Raw genomic sequence first — 16,792 nt, 5'->3', positions numbered from 1 at the left:
ACACCCAAGGTGGGACGATTGCTTGAGTTCAGGATGGTGAGACCAACCTAAAGAACAGTGAGACCCTGTCTCTACTAAAAATAGAAAAATTATCCAGGCATTGTAGTGGTTGTGTGTTGTCCCACCTACTGGGGGCTGGTGGTGGGAATGAGGCTGGAGAATTCCTTGAACCCAGGAGTTTGAGATTGCTGTGAGTTAGGTTGATTTTATGATGCTGTAGACTGAATAACAGAATGAGACTGTCTGAACTAAAGGGTTTTTTTTTTTTTTTTTGCACTTTTCGGCTGGGGCTCAGTTTGAACCTACCAGCTCCAGTATATAGGGCTGACCCCCACTCTTTTGAGCGACAGGCACCACCCTTTTTCTTTTTTTTTTTTTAATTTGAGACAAAGTCTCAAGCTGTCTTCCTGGGTAGAGTGCTGTAGCATCATAGCTCACAGCAAACTTCAACTCTTGGGCTTAAGCGATTCTCTTGACTCAGCCTCCCAAGTAGCTGGGACTACATGCTCCTGTCATAAGGCTTGGCTATTTTTTGGTTGTAGTAGTCAATGCTGTCTCGCAGGCTTGGGCTGGATTCAACCTCACCAGCTCTGTTGTATTGCTAGTTCCTTAGCCGCTTGAGCTACAGGCACCGAGCCTCACCAACTCATTTTTGATGAGGAAGATTTGTGATCCTTAATCACTAGTAATCTGACAGAGCATCCTTAGTGATAACACATATATTTTTTCTTGCATTCAAGATTCTCTTCTTGTGTGTGACTTTCAAATCCTTGATCTTCATCTGTCTTTGTATGGGATTCTTTTTTATTGTCCTGGCTGAAGTATGGTGAGCTTTCTTTATACTTTATACCTTTTTTCTTACATTTGAGACTGCTCAGTCATTTTCATTGTGTTTGGTACCTTCATTTTACCTATTTTACTTAGTGGTCTGTATCATTCCTATGTGATGCATTTTGATGCATTATTTGATGCATTTGATGCATTATTCAGATAAAAGTGTAGGGTAATTTAGACATCGCTAGTTTTTATTGTTAATTCCAGATCTTTTTTTAGTTCTTTAGGTAATGTCCCCCTAACATTTTGTATGTTATAAGCTTTCACTTACCACCTTTCCAAACTTTGTGATATAGCTTGTACCCTGTAGGACTCTGACACACATTGTACTAAGAAAGGGAGAACTGTACATTTAGACAGTGTTTTTCCTGTAGAAATGTATGGTTATTTTTTAGTGGAAACATTTTTCTACATGTTCTCTTTAGAGTTTCTCATCACTTGCTAGACTTGAATCTGTTACATTGGAGTCTCTATGCTGCTATAATACTATTATCCCTTTGAATTCAGAACCCCCTGTCTGTCTTACACACTATAGCACCATTCCTTTCAGCACACTCACTGATGGCAGTCAGCAAACTTTCTTTGGAAACACCCTCAAAAGCATGGAAGTTTAACACAGGTGTCACTCTTCTTTTGAGGACAAAGCTGTGATTTGGATGTTTACTTCCATTTTCACCATTCTGTATTAAGATGGCATAAATTCTGTGATGGGGGTAAATATGAAAACCTTTTTGTTGTTGTTGTTGTTGTTGTATTTGGCTCTTTTATTATTATTATTGATATTTTCTTCCTTTATTATTTCCTATTATTATTGATGATATTTTCCTTTATATACACACAGAGAAATTTATGTATGTATGTATTTATTTATTTCAGGCTGAGTAATTGTCACCCTGGAATGAGTGCTCTGTTGTCAGGGCTCACAGGCTCAATCTTCTGGGTGCAAGAGATCTTCTTGTCTCAGCCTCATGAGTTGCTGGGACTAGAGGCATGTGCCACAGTGCTGGACTAATTTTTCTATTTGTGGTAGGGATGGGGTCTCACTCTTGCCCAGGTTCATTTCAAACACTTGTGCTCAAGTGATCCATTCATCTCAGTCTCCCAGAGTTCTAGGATTAAAAACATGAGCCTATACTTTACCTCTACACCTTCTGTTTACCTGTTGGGCTGCAAATTCTTGGGGTTCTGAGAATTCCCCAAAATGCAGCATTTATTTATCTTTAAAATAATTAGCACCTCTCTACTCTATTATGGCATGTTCTTAATGTTCTTGATGTGAGTTTGTAGATCAAATGTGTAAAGTATGTTTACTGGATTCTGATAAAAAGCCAGTGGCTAAAATTGTTATTGCTTAAATTTCTTTCAGCTCTATATAATCATTCTACTGAAGACCTTATTCAAGAGTGGGGCACAAATAATTCATTTCCAGAGATGATCCTGAGCAGATATCAAAGCTATGGCTCTGAGAACTTAAACTTAACCAAAAATTGGGAAAGTATGTATGAGTGTGATGAGCAAACAGTATTTTACAGTGGACTTGACCAATGTTTAACAGCTACCTATGGCAAAGTCTTCCAATGTAGTAACTCTTTGAACACCTTCAGACAATGGTCAAATCTAAATAAACAAACAATGATATATACCTTAGAGAAAACTTTTAATTGTAAAAGGTATGGGAAAGCCACTAACTTCTGCTCACAGGTTACGGAACATAAGATGACTCATATTGGAAAAGAACAGTCCAAATGCAAAGAAGGTAGGCAAGTTTTTCAGTCTTTCTCAGGATTCTGTACTGGAGAGAAACTAGACAAGTGTGAAAATGATGACAAAAATCTTAGCCACAGTTCAAAATATTGTAATTATGATAATTTTAATACTAGAGAAAAAATCTGCAACTATAAGGAATGTGACAAACTTACAAAACAATACTCACACATTTCTGGACAAACAAGAATAGATTCTGGAGAAAAACCCTTCAAATGTGAAGTATGTGCAAAAACATTTGACCAGCACTCTCTCCTATGTAGTCATCAAAGAATTCATTCTGGAGATAAATCCTACAAATGTATGGAATGTGGCAAAACCTTTAACAAGTACTCAAACCTTTCTGTACATCAAAGAATTCATTCTGGAGACAAACCCTACAAATGTAAAGAATGTGGAAAAGCATTTAAACACCACTTACACCTTTCTAGACATCAAAGAATTCACTCTGGAGAGAAACCCTACAAATTACAAGAATTTGAAGAATGTGCAAAAACCTTTAACCAGCACTCTCTCCTCTTTAGACATCAAAGAATACATTCTAGACGGAAACCATACAAATGCCAAGAATGTGGCAAAGCCTTTAACCACTACTCAAACCTTTCTGTACATCAAAGAATTCACTCTGGAGAGAAACCCTACAAATGTCAAGAATGTGACAAAGCCTTTACCCAGCACTCACACCTTTCTAGACATCAAAGAATTCATTCTGGTGAGAAACCCTACAAATGTCAAGAATGTGGCAAAGCCTTTAACCAGTACTCACACCTTTCTGTACATCAAAGAATTCACTCTGGAGACAAACTCTACAAATGTCAAGAATGTGGCAAGGCCTTTAATCGGCACTCAGGCCTTTCTGAACATCAAAGAATTCACTCTGGAGAGAAACCATACAAATGTCAAGAATGTGGCAAATCCTTTAACCATTACTCAAGCTTTTATGTACATCAAAGAATTCACTCTGGAGAGAAACCCTATAGATGTCAAGAATGTGGCAAAGCCTTTAACCACTACTCAAACCTTTCTGTACATCAAAGAATTCACTCTGGAGAGAAACCCTACAAATGTCAAGAATGTGGAAAAGCCTTTAATGTGTACTCATGCCTCTCCAAACATCAAAGAATTCATTCTGGAGAGAAACCCTACAGATGTCAAGAATGTGGCAAAGCCTTTAATCGGCACTCACACCTTTGTATACATCAAAGAATTCACTCTGGAGACAAACCCTACAAATGTCAAGAATGTGGCAAAAACTTTAACCAGCACTCACACCTTTCTGAACATCAAAGAATTCATTCTGGAGAGAAACCCTACAAATGTGAAGAATGTGGCAAATCTTTTAACCATCACACAAGCTTTTTTAGACATCAAAGAATTCACACTGGTGAGAAACCCTACAGATGTCAAGAATGTGGCAAAGGTTTTAACCAGTACTCAGGCCTTTTTGTACATAAAAGAATTCATTCTGGAGACAAACCCTACAAATGTCAAGAATGTGGCAAAGCCTTTAACCAGTACTCACACCTTTCTCAACATCAAAGAATTCACTCTGGAGATAAACCCTACAAATGTCAAGAATGTGGCAAAGCCTTTAACAGGAACTCACATCTTTCTCTACATCAAAGAATTCACTCTGGAGAGAAACCCCACAAATGTCAAGAGTGGAAAATCCTTTAACTACTACACAAGCTTTTCTAGACATCAATGAATTCACTCTGGTGGGCAACCTTACAAATGTGAAGAGTGTGGCAAAGCCTTAAACTGTGACTCAAACCTTTCTGTACATCAAAGAATTCACTCTGGACATAAACCTTACAAATTTAAAGAATGCACTAAAGCCTTTTACTTTAGTTAAACTCATAGTAAACATTACACAATTTCTTGTGGAGAGATACTCTACAAATGTGAAGAATTTGGCAAGGCATTTACACTGTACTCAACCCTTTGTGTACATGAAAATATTATTAAAAGAAACTCTACAGGGGTCAAAACGTGGCATAGACTTTCATTAGTTTGTGAACATTTCTAGACATTTAAGAATTTATTCTGGAGAAAAATCTTATAAATATGGACAGTGTGGCAAACTCTAACTCACATTCAATCCTCACTTTACATAGAGGAAATCACACAGGAAAGAAACCCTCCATTTGAAGACCGTGGCAGTGCCTTGACCTGGTATTCATAGCATGCTAAGCATAGAAGAAACTGGAAAGTAATCCTACAAATGTGAACAGTGTGGCAGTGACCTTAACCAGAGCTCAAACATTACTACACATAAGAACATTGATATTGGGAAGAAATCATCCAAATGTCAATAATGTGGCAAAGGTTTTCAGTAGTCCTCAGTCTTAGCAAACATAAGAGAAACCATAGGAGGAAAAAATGGAAACAATGTGAAGATGTGGCAAAGCCTCATGCCCGTATGCAGTTTTCTGTACACAATAAAATTCGTGTGGAAGAAAAAGTCTACAAAAGTGAAGTGCTTGACAATAGTATAACTTGTGCTTTAATCATTGTATAAATAAAAAAATTATAACATGAATATCACCTACAAATGAGAGAAAAGTGTCAAACCCTATTACCACTACTCATTTCAGTACATAAAAGAATTCATAGAGAAATTCTACATATGTGAAGAGTATGACTATCTTAAATATATCTCAAACTTTTCCAATCCTAATTCAAATGGAAGAAATACTCTACAAATGTCAGTCACATCTCAGAGCCTTAAAGTTGTGTTTATCCTGTTAGGTAGGGCTAAGGAGAAAAGGGGCAGATGTTACTAGGAGATCCTTTGTCCATAAATTAAGAGGAACAAATTAAGCAGAGGAGGCTTCCAAGAAATAAAAGCTGATATTTCAAGGCTTTCCAAAACTGAACTTCTGTTTGTTCTACAAAAATGAGTCTCAAGAGTTAGATAGGCCACAATGTGGAGATATGGTCAAGGCCACAAAAAAAGGCACTTAGGAGTGAGCGTACAAGTGAAAGGACAGTAAGCTCAAGTGATCTCTTTTTGTTAACATAGTACAATTTACACCAGTTCTATCTACTCTACAATTACAATGATAAATAGTGTCCATTGATTACAGGGATAGAAATGTGAGGACTCTCCATTGTGGAAGGTTTTCCCATTTCCAAGAAAAATGATGAATATTATACCACCACATCACTTAACATAGAGTTGGAAATCCATGTAAGGGAAACATCTTACTAATCCCAGGGTCTTTTCCACTTGGAAATGTAGATGTGTTCTTTCTCTGGAGTGCACAGTTCTTTATGAACTTTGCCCCTTTAAGCACTTCCATCTGCTTGTTCTGCTCATTTGTTTCACTGTGCTAGTTGTAATAGCCACTCTTTGACACTTGGAACAAAAAAATTGAAAACATACCTTACCTCTGGTCCCCTAATATCTGCCATTTGGGTCCAGTATCACGGAAAAAAAATACAACTTCTGCAAGATAAGCTAATTAAACAATAGACATTCTGACTTCCCTCTGCCTAACTGCATGTTACTTACTACTCCTACATCTCTCTCACGCTGTTCAATTCCAGGTAATGTAGCTTCTTACCTGCCCTTCCTTCATTTGTTTTTTCTTCTTCACCTGGACAATGCACTTCATGTTAAAGTTAGTGCTGATAGGGCAGCGCCTGTGGCTCAAGGAGTAGGGCTCCGGTCCCATATGCCGGAGGTGGTGGGTTCAACCCAGCCCTGGCCAAAAAGAAAAAAAAAAAGTTAGTGCTGATAGTCAAAAGCTTAGAAAGGGGTCTCAGGCCCCACAAGTACATCTGAATGTTAAACCAGATTTTTCCAGTCTTTATAACCCGAATGGGGATGAGGAGACAGAGAAAGCCAGGGTATCAGCAGATCTTAAGAGCAGAAGGAAGCTATTGAAATGGTTGCTATCACTAGGGAAGAAGGTTGTCAGGCACTGAGTTCCCCTAGAGCAGGGGTACTCAGACAACCACCTGTGGGCCACATGTGGCCTGCCGAGGACATTTATCTGGCCTGCTGGGTATTTTTGCCATAGTTGCCTGTCCTGCTTAGCAACCGACTTGTCCCGGTCCACAGTGCACATGTGCAGAATGTGCACCAACTCTCCGATTCCCATCTTTCTCTCTGTCTCTCGAGTCCTCTTCTCAATCTCTGATGTAAATGGAGGAGTCACCAGGTTGCCTGTGCAGAGCCTGCAGCTGCCTAAGGACCAAGGTAAGAACAAGTTAGGATTTTTTTTTTTCTTTTGAAGTTAGGGGATCTATTTTTATTTTTTTTTTTATTTTGCAGTTTGTAGGTTCTTTTTTTCCTGAAGTTAAAAGGTCTTTTTTTTTTTCCTTTTTTTTTTTGCAGATAGGGGTGTCTTTTTTTTTGAAGTTAGGAGAGTTTTTTTTTTTTTAAGTTGGTTAGTTCATTGGGGGTGATTTCTAGGGGCATTGCATCACAATGACAACTCAAATTACTCAGTGCTAATGCAAATTGTCAGTGCTCAGAGGTAATGCAAATGGTCAGAACTCAGAGGTAATGCAAATAGTCAGTGCTCAGTGTTAATGCAAATTGTTAGCGCTCTGTAACGCAGATTGTCAGCAGTCAGTGTTATTGCAAATGGTCAGCAGTCAGTGTTAATGCAAATGGTCAATGCTCAGTGTTATCACACGGGGTCCCTAATCTGGTAATCTGCTTAGAGCCCCGTGGGAACTTAATCCAGCTCTGCAGTCAGCCAAGGAGTAGGAAATCCAATTTAATTGACAGTAAGTGCATTTATATTCTGATTGCTATTCAGTTATGTATGATGTTGTATGTTGTGTGCTGTGTAAGCCCCAGTTTACTGTTAATTACCTAATTGCAGGTAATTACTGTTGCAATCTCTGAGCAGTGCAAGGTCAGCTATATGCTTGTATGGCTGAACTCGCATTAGATTCGAAAGAAAAAAAGCATACGAAGGGTTTGCCTTCTTTTTTTTCTGCAGTGGAATCTGATCACATGGGTCTTCTCACCCAATCAGTCAGATTCCTGTGTGAGTTCACAAATTGCAGGGCGGTTCACACAGGTTAGTGTGAACTGGAAAGGTGGTGGAGAAAACAGCTCTGTAATTGTGCCTGTTCCTGCACTGCACCAGTGTGAGCCTGAGGTAAAAGCAGAGTTCCACTGTATGGGCACTGGCGAGGCTGTATTGATGGACACTAATCAGACTGCATTGATGGGCACTGATCAGACTGCATTGATGGGCAGTGCAGTCTATATGTCTCTCTGTGGGAAAAGTTATTGCTGGTATATTATTTTTGTAGTACTGTATACATATATTGGTATTTTATTAATACCAATTTGGAATCCCTAGGAAACAATAATGTCAAGAACCTGAGGGGGTGAGACATGATGGCTGACTGAAGCCGGCTTGCCACAGAGGCTACGTTCCAGAAGGAGAGTTAAAGGACAGAAATTTAGCAAGTAACCTGGGAGATTAGAGCTGCACCAAGAGAGAAGGTTGAAGAACGCACATCAACCCTGCTGTGGTGAGCTGCGACCCCAAGGATAAAAACAAAAGGTACAAAATCCATCTCCAAGCAGACAGCAGTCCCTTCCCGCATGAGAACGGCTCAGAGTGCCCCACAAACAAAGGAACAGAGTTCAAAGTTCCTCCCACTACAATCCACGGGAGAGACTCTAAAAACTGGACCTACTTTCCCTACTAGGGTGCCATGGCCTTCTTTTACCAGGCATAAAACTGTATATATACTCTACCTGCAACTCTGAGCTCCAGCACTCTCCTCCACTCTCACTCTGAGGTCTGAAAGCCTGTACCCCAAGAGTCCAGATTCTTGGGTGATTTCTTGAGGGGTGTGGACAGGGCCTAAACTGCAGCTGGTCAGTGCTGACTCTATGGTACAGGACTGAGGAGAGGACGATCGGCTGACAAGGAACAACACCAGAGCGGCAGTGCCCTGAGGCACAGAGCAGCAACCATCTTTTGGCAACAATAGGGCTCAGTCCTGGATATTCTGAAGCCACACCCTGTCTTGCTGGTCGACCAGAGGAGGCCAGGCATCTTCTCAGGTGGCAACCACCACGAAACAGATCTGGGATGGAAACGTAGGCCCCATGAGTAAAGGGTTTGCCTGAGGCGGTACCGGCCTTGGCGGAGCACAGGGACTAGAAATGCACACACAGAACCGGGAAGTTCCCAGCGCAGGGCTGACCCAGAGGACCACTTTACTGAGCCTAAGACGTACATGGGCCTTAGGGGATCATCAGCCTGTAGACAAAGGAAGACAGGTGGCTAGAGCTGACAGCTAAGCGAATACAAACATGTAGGAGCAAAGATAGGGCATGAGGTGCATGCTCTGGGACCTCAAAACAGCTTCTCTTCTGCAGGGGAATTTAGCAGAGACAGAAACAAATTCCTCCAAAGTTGTTCGGTTCTATCAGTAACATCAATCCGGGGCGGGGCTGGAACTGAGTGAACATCCCCCAGACTCAATCAAGCATCCAAGGTTGACAGGCCTCACCTCCCCCTGCTAGATAGAGGCAGAAAGCAGCGGCCTGGCTGAGCAGAAATACATTTCATTGTGATTAAGGAAGGTGCAACCCCCTGGAGTGTCTGTTCACTACAGGCAACAGGGTCAGCCAACTGCAGGGCTATCAGTGACTGGGTGTGATAGAGGTGCGAGGTGGGGAAGGAGGCATCAAACTTCCCAGACTGATCTATTTGCTAGGTGGGTCCTCCTGACTCCACAGAGCACTGGAGCAATCCGTATCTGACTAGTCACCAGAACCCTGCAATCCAGTTGCCAGAGACCTTTTAAACTCTCTCAGCTGAGACTGGTGCTGACCGAGACAATTGATTTGGACTTTTTGAACTGAGCCAATCACCCAAGAACTATTCAGGTGGTACCCTGGGTGTGTGGTTGTAGGAAAGTTTGATTTTCCTTTTCCAATTGTTACTTGTGGGTGGAGGGGTGAATTAATTGCTGGTATTTCTCCACAGCTGAGACTTCAAAACAGAGTAACTGCTTCACTAGGGTCAAACAGAGACCAGCTGAAAACAAGACACAACCATTTAGCCCCACCACACCAAACATGTCCAGAGTTTCTCAGGCCGTAGCACTGTATGGGTCCTCGACAAAGCTCCAGCAGAAAAAAATCTAACAGTGTAAAATAATCATGGAGCAGAATCAGTGGAAAAGCTCTGGAACCATGAATAACCAGAATAGATTAACCCCCTTCCCCCCCAACAAAAGATATGGCAGATTTAACTGAACATCCCATTCATAAACAGCTGGCTGAGATGTCAGAAATCGAATTCAGAATTTGGGTTGCAAACAACATTCATAGAATGGAGGAAAATTTGTAATTAGAAATTTGAGGAGCAATTCAAAAGTCGGAATTAGGAATTTGAGGAGAAATTCAAAAATTGTCTCAAGAATTTAACGAATTTAAAGACAAAACCACCAAAGACATTGACGTGCTGACGCAAGAATTTGCAGCCCTCAAAGATGTGAAAAATACAGTAGAATCCCTCAGTACGAGTGGAGCAAGCAGAAGAAAGGATTTCTGACATTGAAGACAAAGCCTTTGAACCAAACTCTCAAAGAGGAAGAGAAATGGAGAGCAAAAACGGATCATTCTCTCAAAGAGCTCTGGGATAATTCAAAGAAGGCTAATATCCACAACATCGGAAACCCTGAAAGTGATGAAGTGGCATTGCAAGGCACAGAGGCCCTTCTCCATGAAATTATGAAAGAGAATTTTCCAGACATTCCAAGAGATTCTGGAATTCAGATAGCACACAGTTACAGAACAACAGCATGACTCAACCCGAATAAGACATCCCCCAGGCAAATCATAATTAACTTCACTAAAGTTAAAATAAAGGAGAAAATTCTGAAAGCAGTGCGAGGTAAGAAATCCATTACCTACAAAGGGAAGAATATTAGAATGACTGCAGATCTCTCTGCTGAAACTATTCAAGCCAGAAGAGGATGGTCATTGACTTTTAATCTTCTAAAACAAGATAACTTTCAACCCTAGATCCTGTATCCAGCTAAAGTGAGTTTCATTTATGATGGAGAAATTAAATACTTTAATGACATTCAGATATTGAAGAAATTTGCCATAACCAAACCAGCTTTTCAGGATATTCTCAGACTTATCCTCCATAATCATCAGCCCAATCTTCTACCACAAATGTAAACTCACTCAGAAACTATTGATCAAACTCCAACTTCCACAGTGGCGAAAGGATTAAAAATGTCCACTGGACCTTATAAAAACTCGATACCCAAAATTTTACCAGACCTATCAATATTCTCCATTAATGTGAACAACTTAAACTGTCCTCTAAAGAGGCACAGGTTAGCTGACTGGATACAAAAACTCAGGCCAGATATTTGCTGCCTACAAGAGTCACATCTTACCTTAAAAGATAAGTATAGACTTGGGGTGAAAGGATGCTCGTCAATATTTCAGGCAAATGGTAATCAGAAAAAAGCAGGTGTTGCAATTCTATTTGCAGATACAATAGGCTTTTAACCAACAAAGGTGAGGAAGGATAAGAATGGTCACTTCATATTTGTTAAGGGTAATACTTAATATGATGAGATTTCAATTATTAATATCTACGAACCCAACCAGAATGAATCTCAATTTATAAGAGAAACTCTAACAGACATGAGCAACTTGATTTCCTCCAGCTCCATAATAGTTGGAGATTTCAACACTCCTTTGGCAGTGTTGCATCAATCCTCCAAAAGAAGCTGAGCAAAGAAATTTTAGATTTAAACCATAAAAAATTTGGATTTAGCAGATATCTATAAAACATTTCATCCCAACAAAACTGAATACACATACTTCTCATCAGCCCACAGAACATACTCCAAAATCGATCACATCTTAGGTCACAAGTCTAACTTCAGTAAATTTAAAGGGATGGAAATTATTCCTTGCATCTTCTTGGACCACTATAGAATAAAAGTTGAACTCAGTAACAGCAGGAATCTGCATACTCATACAAAAACATGGGAGTTAAATAACCATCTGCTGAATGATAGCTGGGTCAGAGATGAGAATAAGAAAAAAACTGCCAAATTTTTGGAAAAAAATGACAATGAAGACACTAATTATCAGAACCTCTAGTATACTGCAAAGGCAGTCCTAAGAGGGAAATTTATAGCACTGCAAGCCTTTCTCAAAAGAATGGAAAGAGAGGAAGTTAACAACTTAATGGGACACCTCAAGCAACTGTAAACGGAAGAACATTCCAACCCCAAAACCAGTAGAAGAAAAAAATAACCAAAATTAGAGCAGAATGAAATTGAAAATGAAAGAATTATACAACAGATCAATAAATCAAAAAGTTGGTTTTTGGAAAAGGATAATAAAATAGATAAACCTTTGGCTAACCTAACCAGGAAAAAAAGAGTAAAATCTCTAATCTCACCAGTCTGAAAAGACACAGACGAAATATCAACAGAATCCTAAGAAATTCAAAAACATCCTTAATGAATATTACCAGAAACTTTATTCTCAGAAATACGAAAATCTAAAGGAAATTGACCACTACTTGGAAGCACATCACCTTCCAAAACTTAGCAAGAATCAAGTGGAAATGTTGAACAGGCCCCTATCAAGTTCTGAAATAGCATCACATCAACCATACAAAACCTCCCTAAAAAGAAAAGCCTGAGACCAGATGTCTTCACATCAGAATTCTACCAAACCTTTAAATAGGAATTAGTACCTATATTACTCAACCTGTTCTAAAATGTAGAAAAAGAAGAAAGACTACCCAACACATTCTATGAAGCAAACATCACCCTGATCCCCAAACCAGGAAAGGACCCAACAAGAAAAGAAAATTATAGACCAATATCACTAATGAATATGGATGCAAAAATATTCAACATGATCCTAACAAACAGAATCCAGCAACACATCAAACAAATTATACATCATGACCAAGTCGATTTTATCCCAGGGTCTCAAGGCTGGTTCTATATACATAAATCTATAAATATAATTCAGCACATAAATTAAAAAACAAAGACCTTATGATTCTCTCAATTGATGCAGAAAAAGCTTTTGATAATATCCAGCATCCCTTCATGATCAGAACACTTAAGAAAATTGGTATAGAAGGGACATTTCCTAAACTGATAGAGGCTGTGTACAGCAAAACCACAGCTAATATTGTGTTGAACAGAGTCAAGTTGAAAACATTTCCACTCAGATTAGGAACAAGACAAGGCTATCCATTGTCTCCACTGCTCTTTAACATTGTAAGGAAGTTTTAGCCACCGCAATTAGGGAAGAAAAGGCAATCAAGGGTATCCATATAGGGTCAGAAGACATCAAACTTTCGCTCTTCACAGATGATATGATTGTATATCTGGAAAATCCCAGGGATTCTACTACAAAACTCTTAGAAGTGATCAAGGCATACAGCAGCATCTCAGCTTACAAAATCAACATTCATAAATCGGTAGCCTTTATATATACAACATTAGTCAAGCTAAAAAAACAGTTAAGGACTATTCCATCTATACTAGTGCCAAAGAAAATGAAAAATTAGGGAGTTTATCTAACAAAGCACGTGAAAGATCTCTATAAAGAGAACTATGAAACTCTAAGAAAAGAAATAGCTGAAAATGTTAACAAATGGAAAAATATACCATGCTCATGGCTGCAAGAATCCATATTGTTAAAGTGTTCACACTACTCAAAGCAATATACAATTTTAATGCAATCCCTATTAAAGCTCCACTGTCATACTTAAAGATTTTGAAAAAATAATACTTTGTTGTATATAGAATCAGAAAAAACCTCGAATAGCCAAGACATTACTCAGAAATAAAAACAAAGCAGGAGGAATCACGATACCAGACCTGAGACTATACTACAAATCGATACTGATCAAAACAGCATGGCACTGGCACAAAAACAGAGAATTAGATGTCTGGAACAGAATAGAGAACCAAGAGATGAATCCAGCTACTTACCATTATTTAATCTTTGACAAGCCAATTAAAAACATTCAGTGGGGAAAAGATTCCCTATTTAACAAATGGTGCTGTGTGTACTGGCTGGCGACCTGTAGAAGACTGAAACTGGACCCACACGTTTCATCATTAACTAAGATAGATTCTCACTGGATTAAAGATTTAAACTTAAGACATGAAACTATAAAAATACTAGAGGACAGTGCAGGGAAAACCCTTGAAGAAATCGGTCTGGGTGAGTATTTTATGAGGAGGACCCCCCGGGCAATTGAAGAAGCTTCAAAAATTCACTGCTGGAACCTGATCAAACTAAAAAGCTTCTGCACAGCCAAGAACACAGTAAGTAAAGCAAGCAAACAGCCCTCAGAATAGGAGAAGATATTTGCAAGTTATGTCTCCAACAATGGTTTAATAACCAGAATCCACAGAGAACTCAAATGTATAAGCAAGAAAAGAACAAGTGATCCCATCACAGGCTGGGCAATTGACTTGAAGAGAAACTTCTCTGAAGAAGACAGGCGCATGGCCTACAGACCTCTGAAAAAATCCTCATCATCTTTAATCATCACAGAAATGCAAATCAAAACTACTTGGAGATATCATCTAACTCCAGTAAAATTAGTCCATATCACAAAATCCCAAAACCAGAGATGTTGGCGTGGATGTGGAGAAAAGGGAGCACCTCTGCACTGCTGGTGGGAATGCAAATTAATACGTTCCTTTTGGAAAGATGTTTGGAGAAATCTTAGAGATCTAAAAATAGATTTGCCATTCAATGCTATATTTCCTCTGCTAGGTATATACCCAGAAGTCCAAAAATCACATCGTAACAAAGGTATTTGTATCAGAATGTTTATTGCATTTCAGTTCATAATTGCTAAGTCATGGAAAAAGCCCAAGTGCCATTAATCCAGTAATGGATTAATAAATTGTGGTATATGTACACCATGGTATATTATGCAGTCTTAAAGAAAGATGGAGACTTTACCTCTTTCATGTTTACATGGATGGAGCTGGAACATACTCTTCTTAGTAAAGTATCTCAAGAATGGAGGGAAAAGTATCCAAGGTACTCAGCCCTACTATGAAACTAATTTATGGCTTTCACATGAAAGCTATAACCCAAGAATAGGGGGCATGGGGAAAGGGAGGGGGGAGGGGGGAGGTGGGCAGAGGGAGGGTGATTGGTGGGATTACACCTGCCGTGCATCTTACAAGGGTATATGTGAAACTTAGTAAATGTAGAATGTGAATGTGTTAACACAATAACTAAGAAAATGCCAGAAAGGCTATGTTAACCAGTGTGATGAAATTGTGTCACACGGTCTGTAAATCCGTGTATGGTGCCCCATGATCACATTAATGTACACAGTTATGATTTAATAATAAAAAAAAAGCCTGGAAATTTGATTTGGAGTGTAGGATATTCAAAGAACAGTGGACTTATGATTAGTTTTTCATGCAGTACAAGGAAAGAGCTGTGTGTTTGATATGCCAGAATATAGTGTCTGTGTTCAATGAATACAATTTGTGTTGATACTGTCAAACTCAACATAAAGATAAGTATGATTGTTTGGAGAAGTGAGAAAATTTAAAATATTAAAACTGAAATATACATTGACAACTCTGCAAAATACTTTTGTGAAGCAGAAACAGCTAAATACTTCATCACTGCACGCAAGTTTTCAAGTTGCCAAGCTAATAGCGGGCACTAGCAGACCATTGGTGGAGGGAGAATTTGTTAAAGAATGCCTTCTTTCTATTGCCAAAGAGATGTGTCCAGAGATGGCCGATTTATTTAGTACAGTGAGTTTTTCAGGAACCTCAATTACACGAAGGATTGAAGAAATGGGAAACAATTTGCAGCAGCATTTGCAAAACTCCGCAAAAAAACTTTACCCGAATGTAATGATGTTTGTGATTCTGCACAACTTCTCATTTTTATTTGTGGGATGAATGACTATTTTAAAGTCACAGAAGAGCTTGCTGCACTGCAAAGCATCAAAGGAACAACTACAAAAGAGGATATTTATGAAAACTTTTGCCTAACTGTGAACAGTTTGGAGCTAGACTGGGCAAATTTAGCCAGTGTGACAACTGATGGTGCTCCTAGTATGGTAGGGTCCAAGAAAGAAGTAATTTCTCACATTAACCAAGAGATTGACAAACATAACCAATCTCATCCAATAGCCATACACTGCCTCATTCACCAACAAGTGCTGTGTAGTAAATCACTGAAGTGAGACTCTGTTATGAAAATTGTAGTATCTTGTGTTAACTTCATTAGAGGTAATGCACTAAACCACAGATAATTTCAGGAATTTCTGTCTGAGCTAAATGTTGCCTGTGAAGATGTTCTGTACCACACAGATGTCCATTTGCTGAGTCGAGGGAGAGTTTGGAAACATTTCCAACAGATCACAGCTTTTCTGCTTTCAAAAAACAAAGTACCAGAAACTCAATGATGCAGAATGGAAATGCACCTTTGCTTTCTGATGGATCTAACAGAGCTACTCAACAGTTTCAATGTGCAACTTCAAGGAAAGGGGAAGCTCGTCTGTGGTATGCAATCACATGGGAAAGCATTTGAAGTAAAATTAGGCCTCCTCATCAAACAAGTGAAGGAGGAAAATTTCTGCCATCTTCCCACAACTCAAAATCTGTTATCAGAAAATCCATTGGTTGCATTCCCAAATAAAACATGTGTGGATTCACTGAAAAGTTGCAAAAGGAGTTCCAATTTAGATTTAAAGATCTTCATCTCCATCTCAGGACATACAGCTTTTCTGTAAGCCATTTTCTATTGGCAGTAAAAATGTGGATACGATTTACCAAATGGAACTGGCTGAACTGCAGAATTGTGACTCTCTGAAAGACACATTCAAGTCAAGCAGCCTTCCTCATTTCTATTCATCTCTCCCATCTGAAACATATCCTAATCTCAGGAACCATGCACTCAAAATGGCAACCATCTTCTGCAGCACTTATGTCTATGAACAGACTTTTTCCAGAATGAGACATCTGAAATCTCCAACCAGATCTAAACTAACTGATGCACACTTGCATCATTTGTTACAACTAGCACTGAAAAATATGGAACCAGACATTAACCATCTCCTTAGCCAAAAGCAGGCCAATAGTTCCCATTGAAATACTGGTAAGTTTGTTGATTTAAATTTACTCGTTCTTCATTTTAAATATTGTATTT

General features: G+C 39.1%; 1 protein-coding gene across 1 annotated transcript in view; it reads left to right on the top strand.

The window, feature by feature from the left end:
• The window catches only part of LOC128572869 (zinc finger protein 595-like), a 43,256-nt gene extending 30,170 nt beyond the window's left edge, over positions 1-13,086 (top strand). The window contains exons 4-5 of the mRNA XM_053572998.1: positions 2,201-6,805; positions 7,929-13,086. Of these exons, the coding sequence (XP_053428973.1) occupies positions 2,201-4,275 (2,075 nt within the window). The 3' untranslated portion in view covers positions 4,276-6,805; positions 7,929-13,086. The remainder of the gene's footprint in view (positions 1-2,200; positions 6,806-7,928) is intronic.
• The last annotated feature ends 3,706 nt before the right edge of the window (positions 13,087-16,792 follow it).

This window comes from Nycticebus coucang, chromosome 20, assembly GCF_027406575.1.
Source record: "Nycticebus coucang isolate mNycCou1 chromosome 20, mNycCou1.pri, whole genome shotgun sequence".
Taxonomy (NCBI): Eukaryota; Metazoa; Chordata; class Mammalia; order Primates; family Lorisidae; genus Nycticebus; species Nycticebus coucang.
This window is presented reverse-complemented; position numbering and strand designations above follow the sequence as displayed.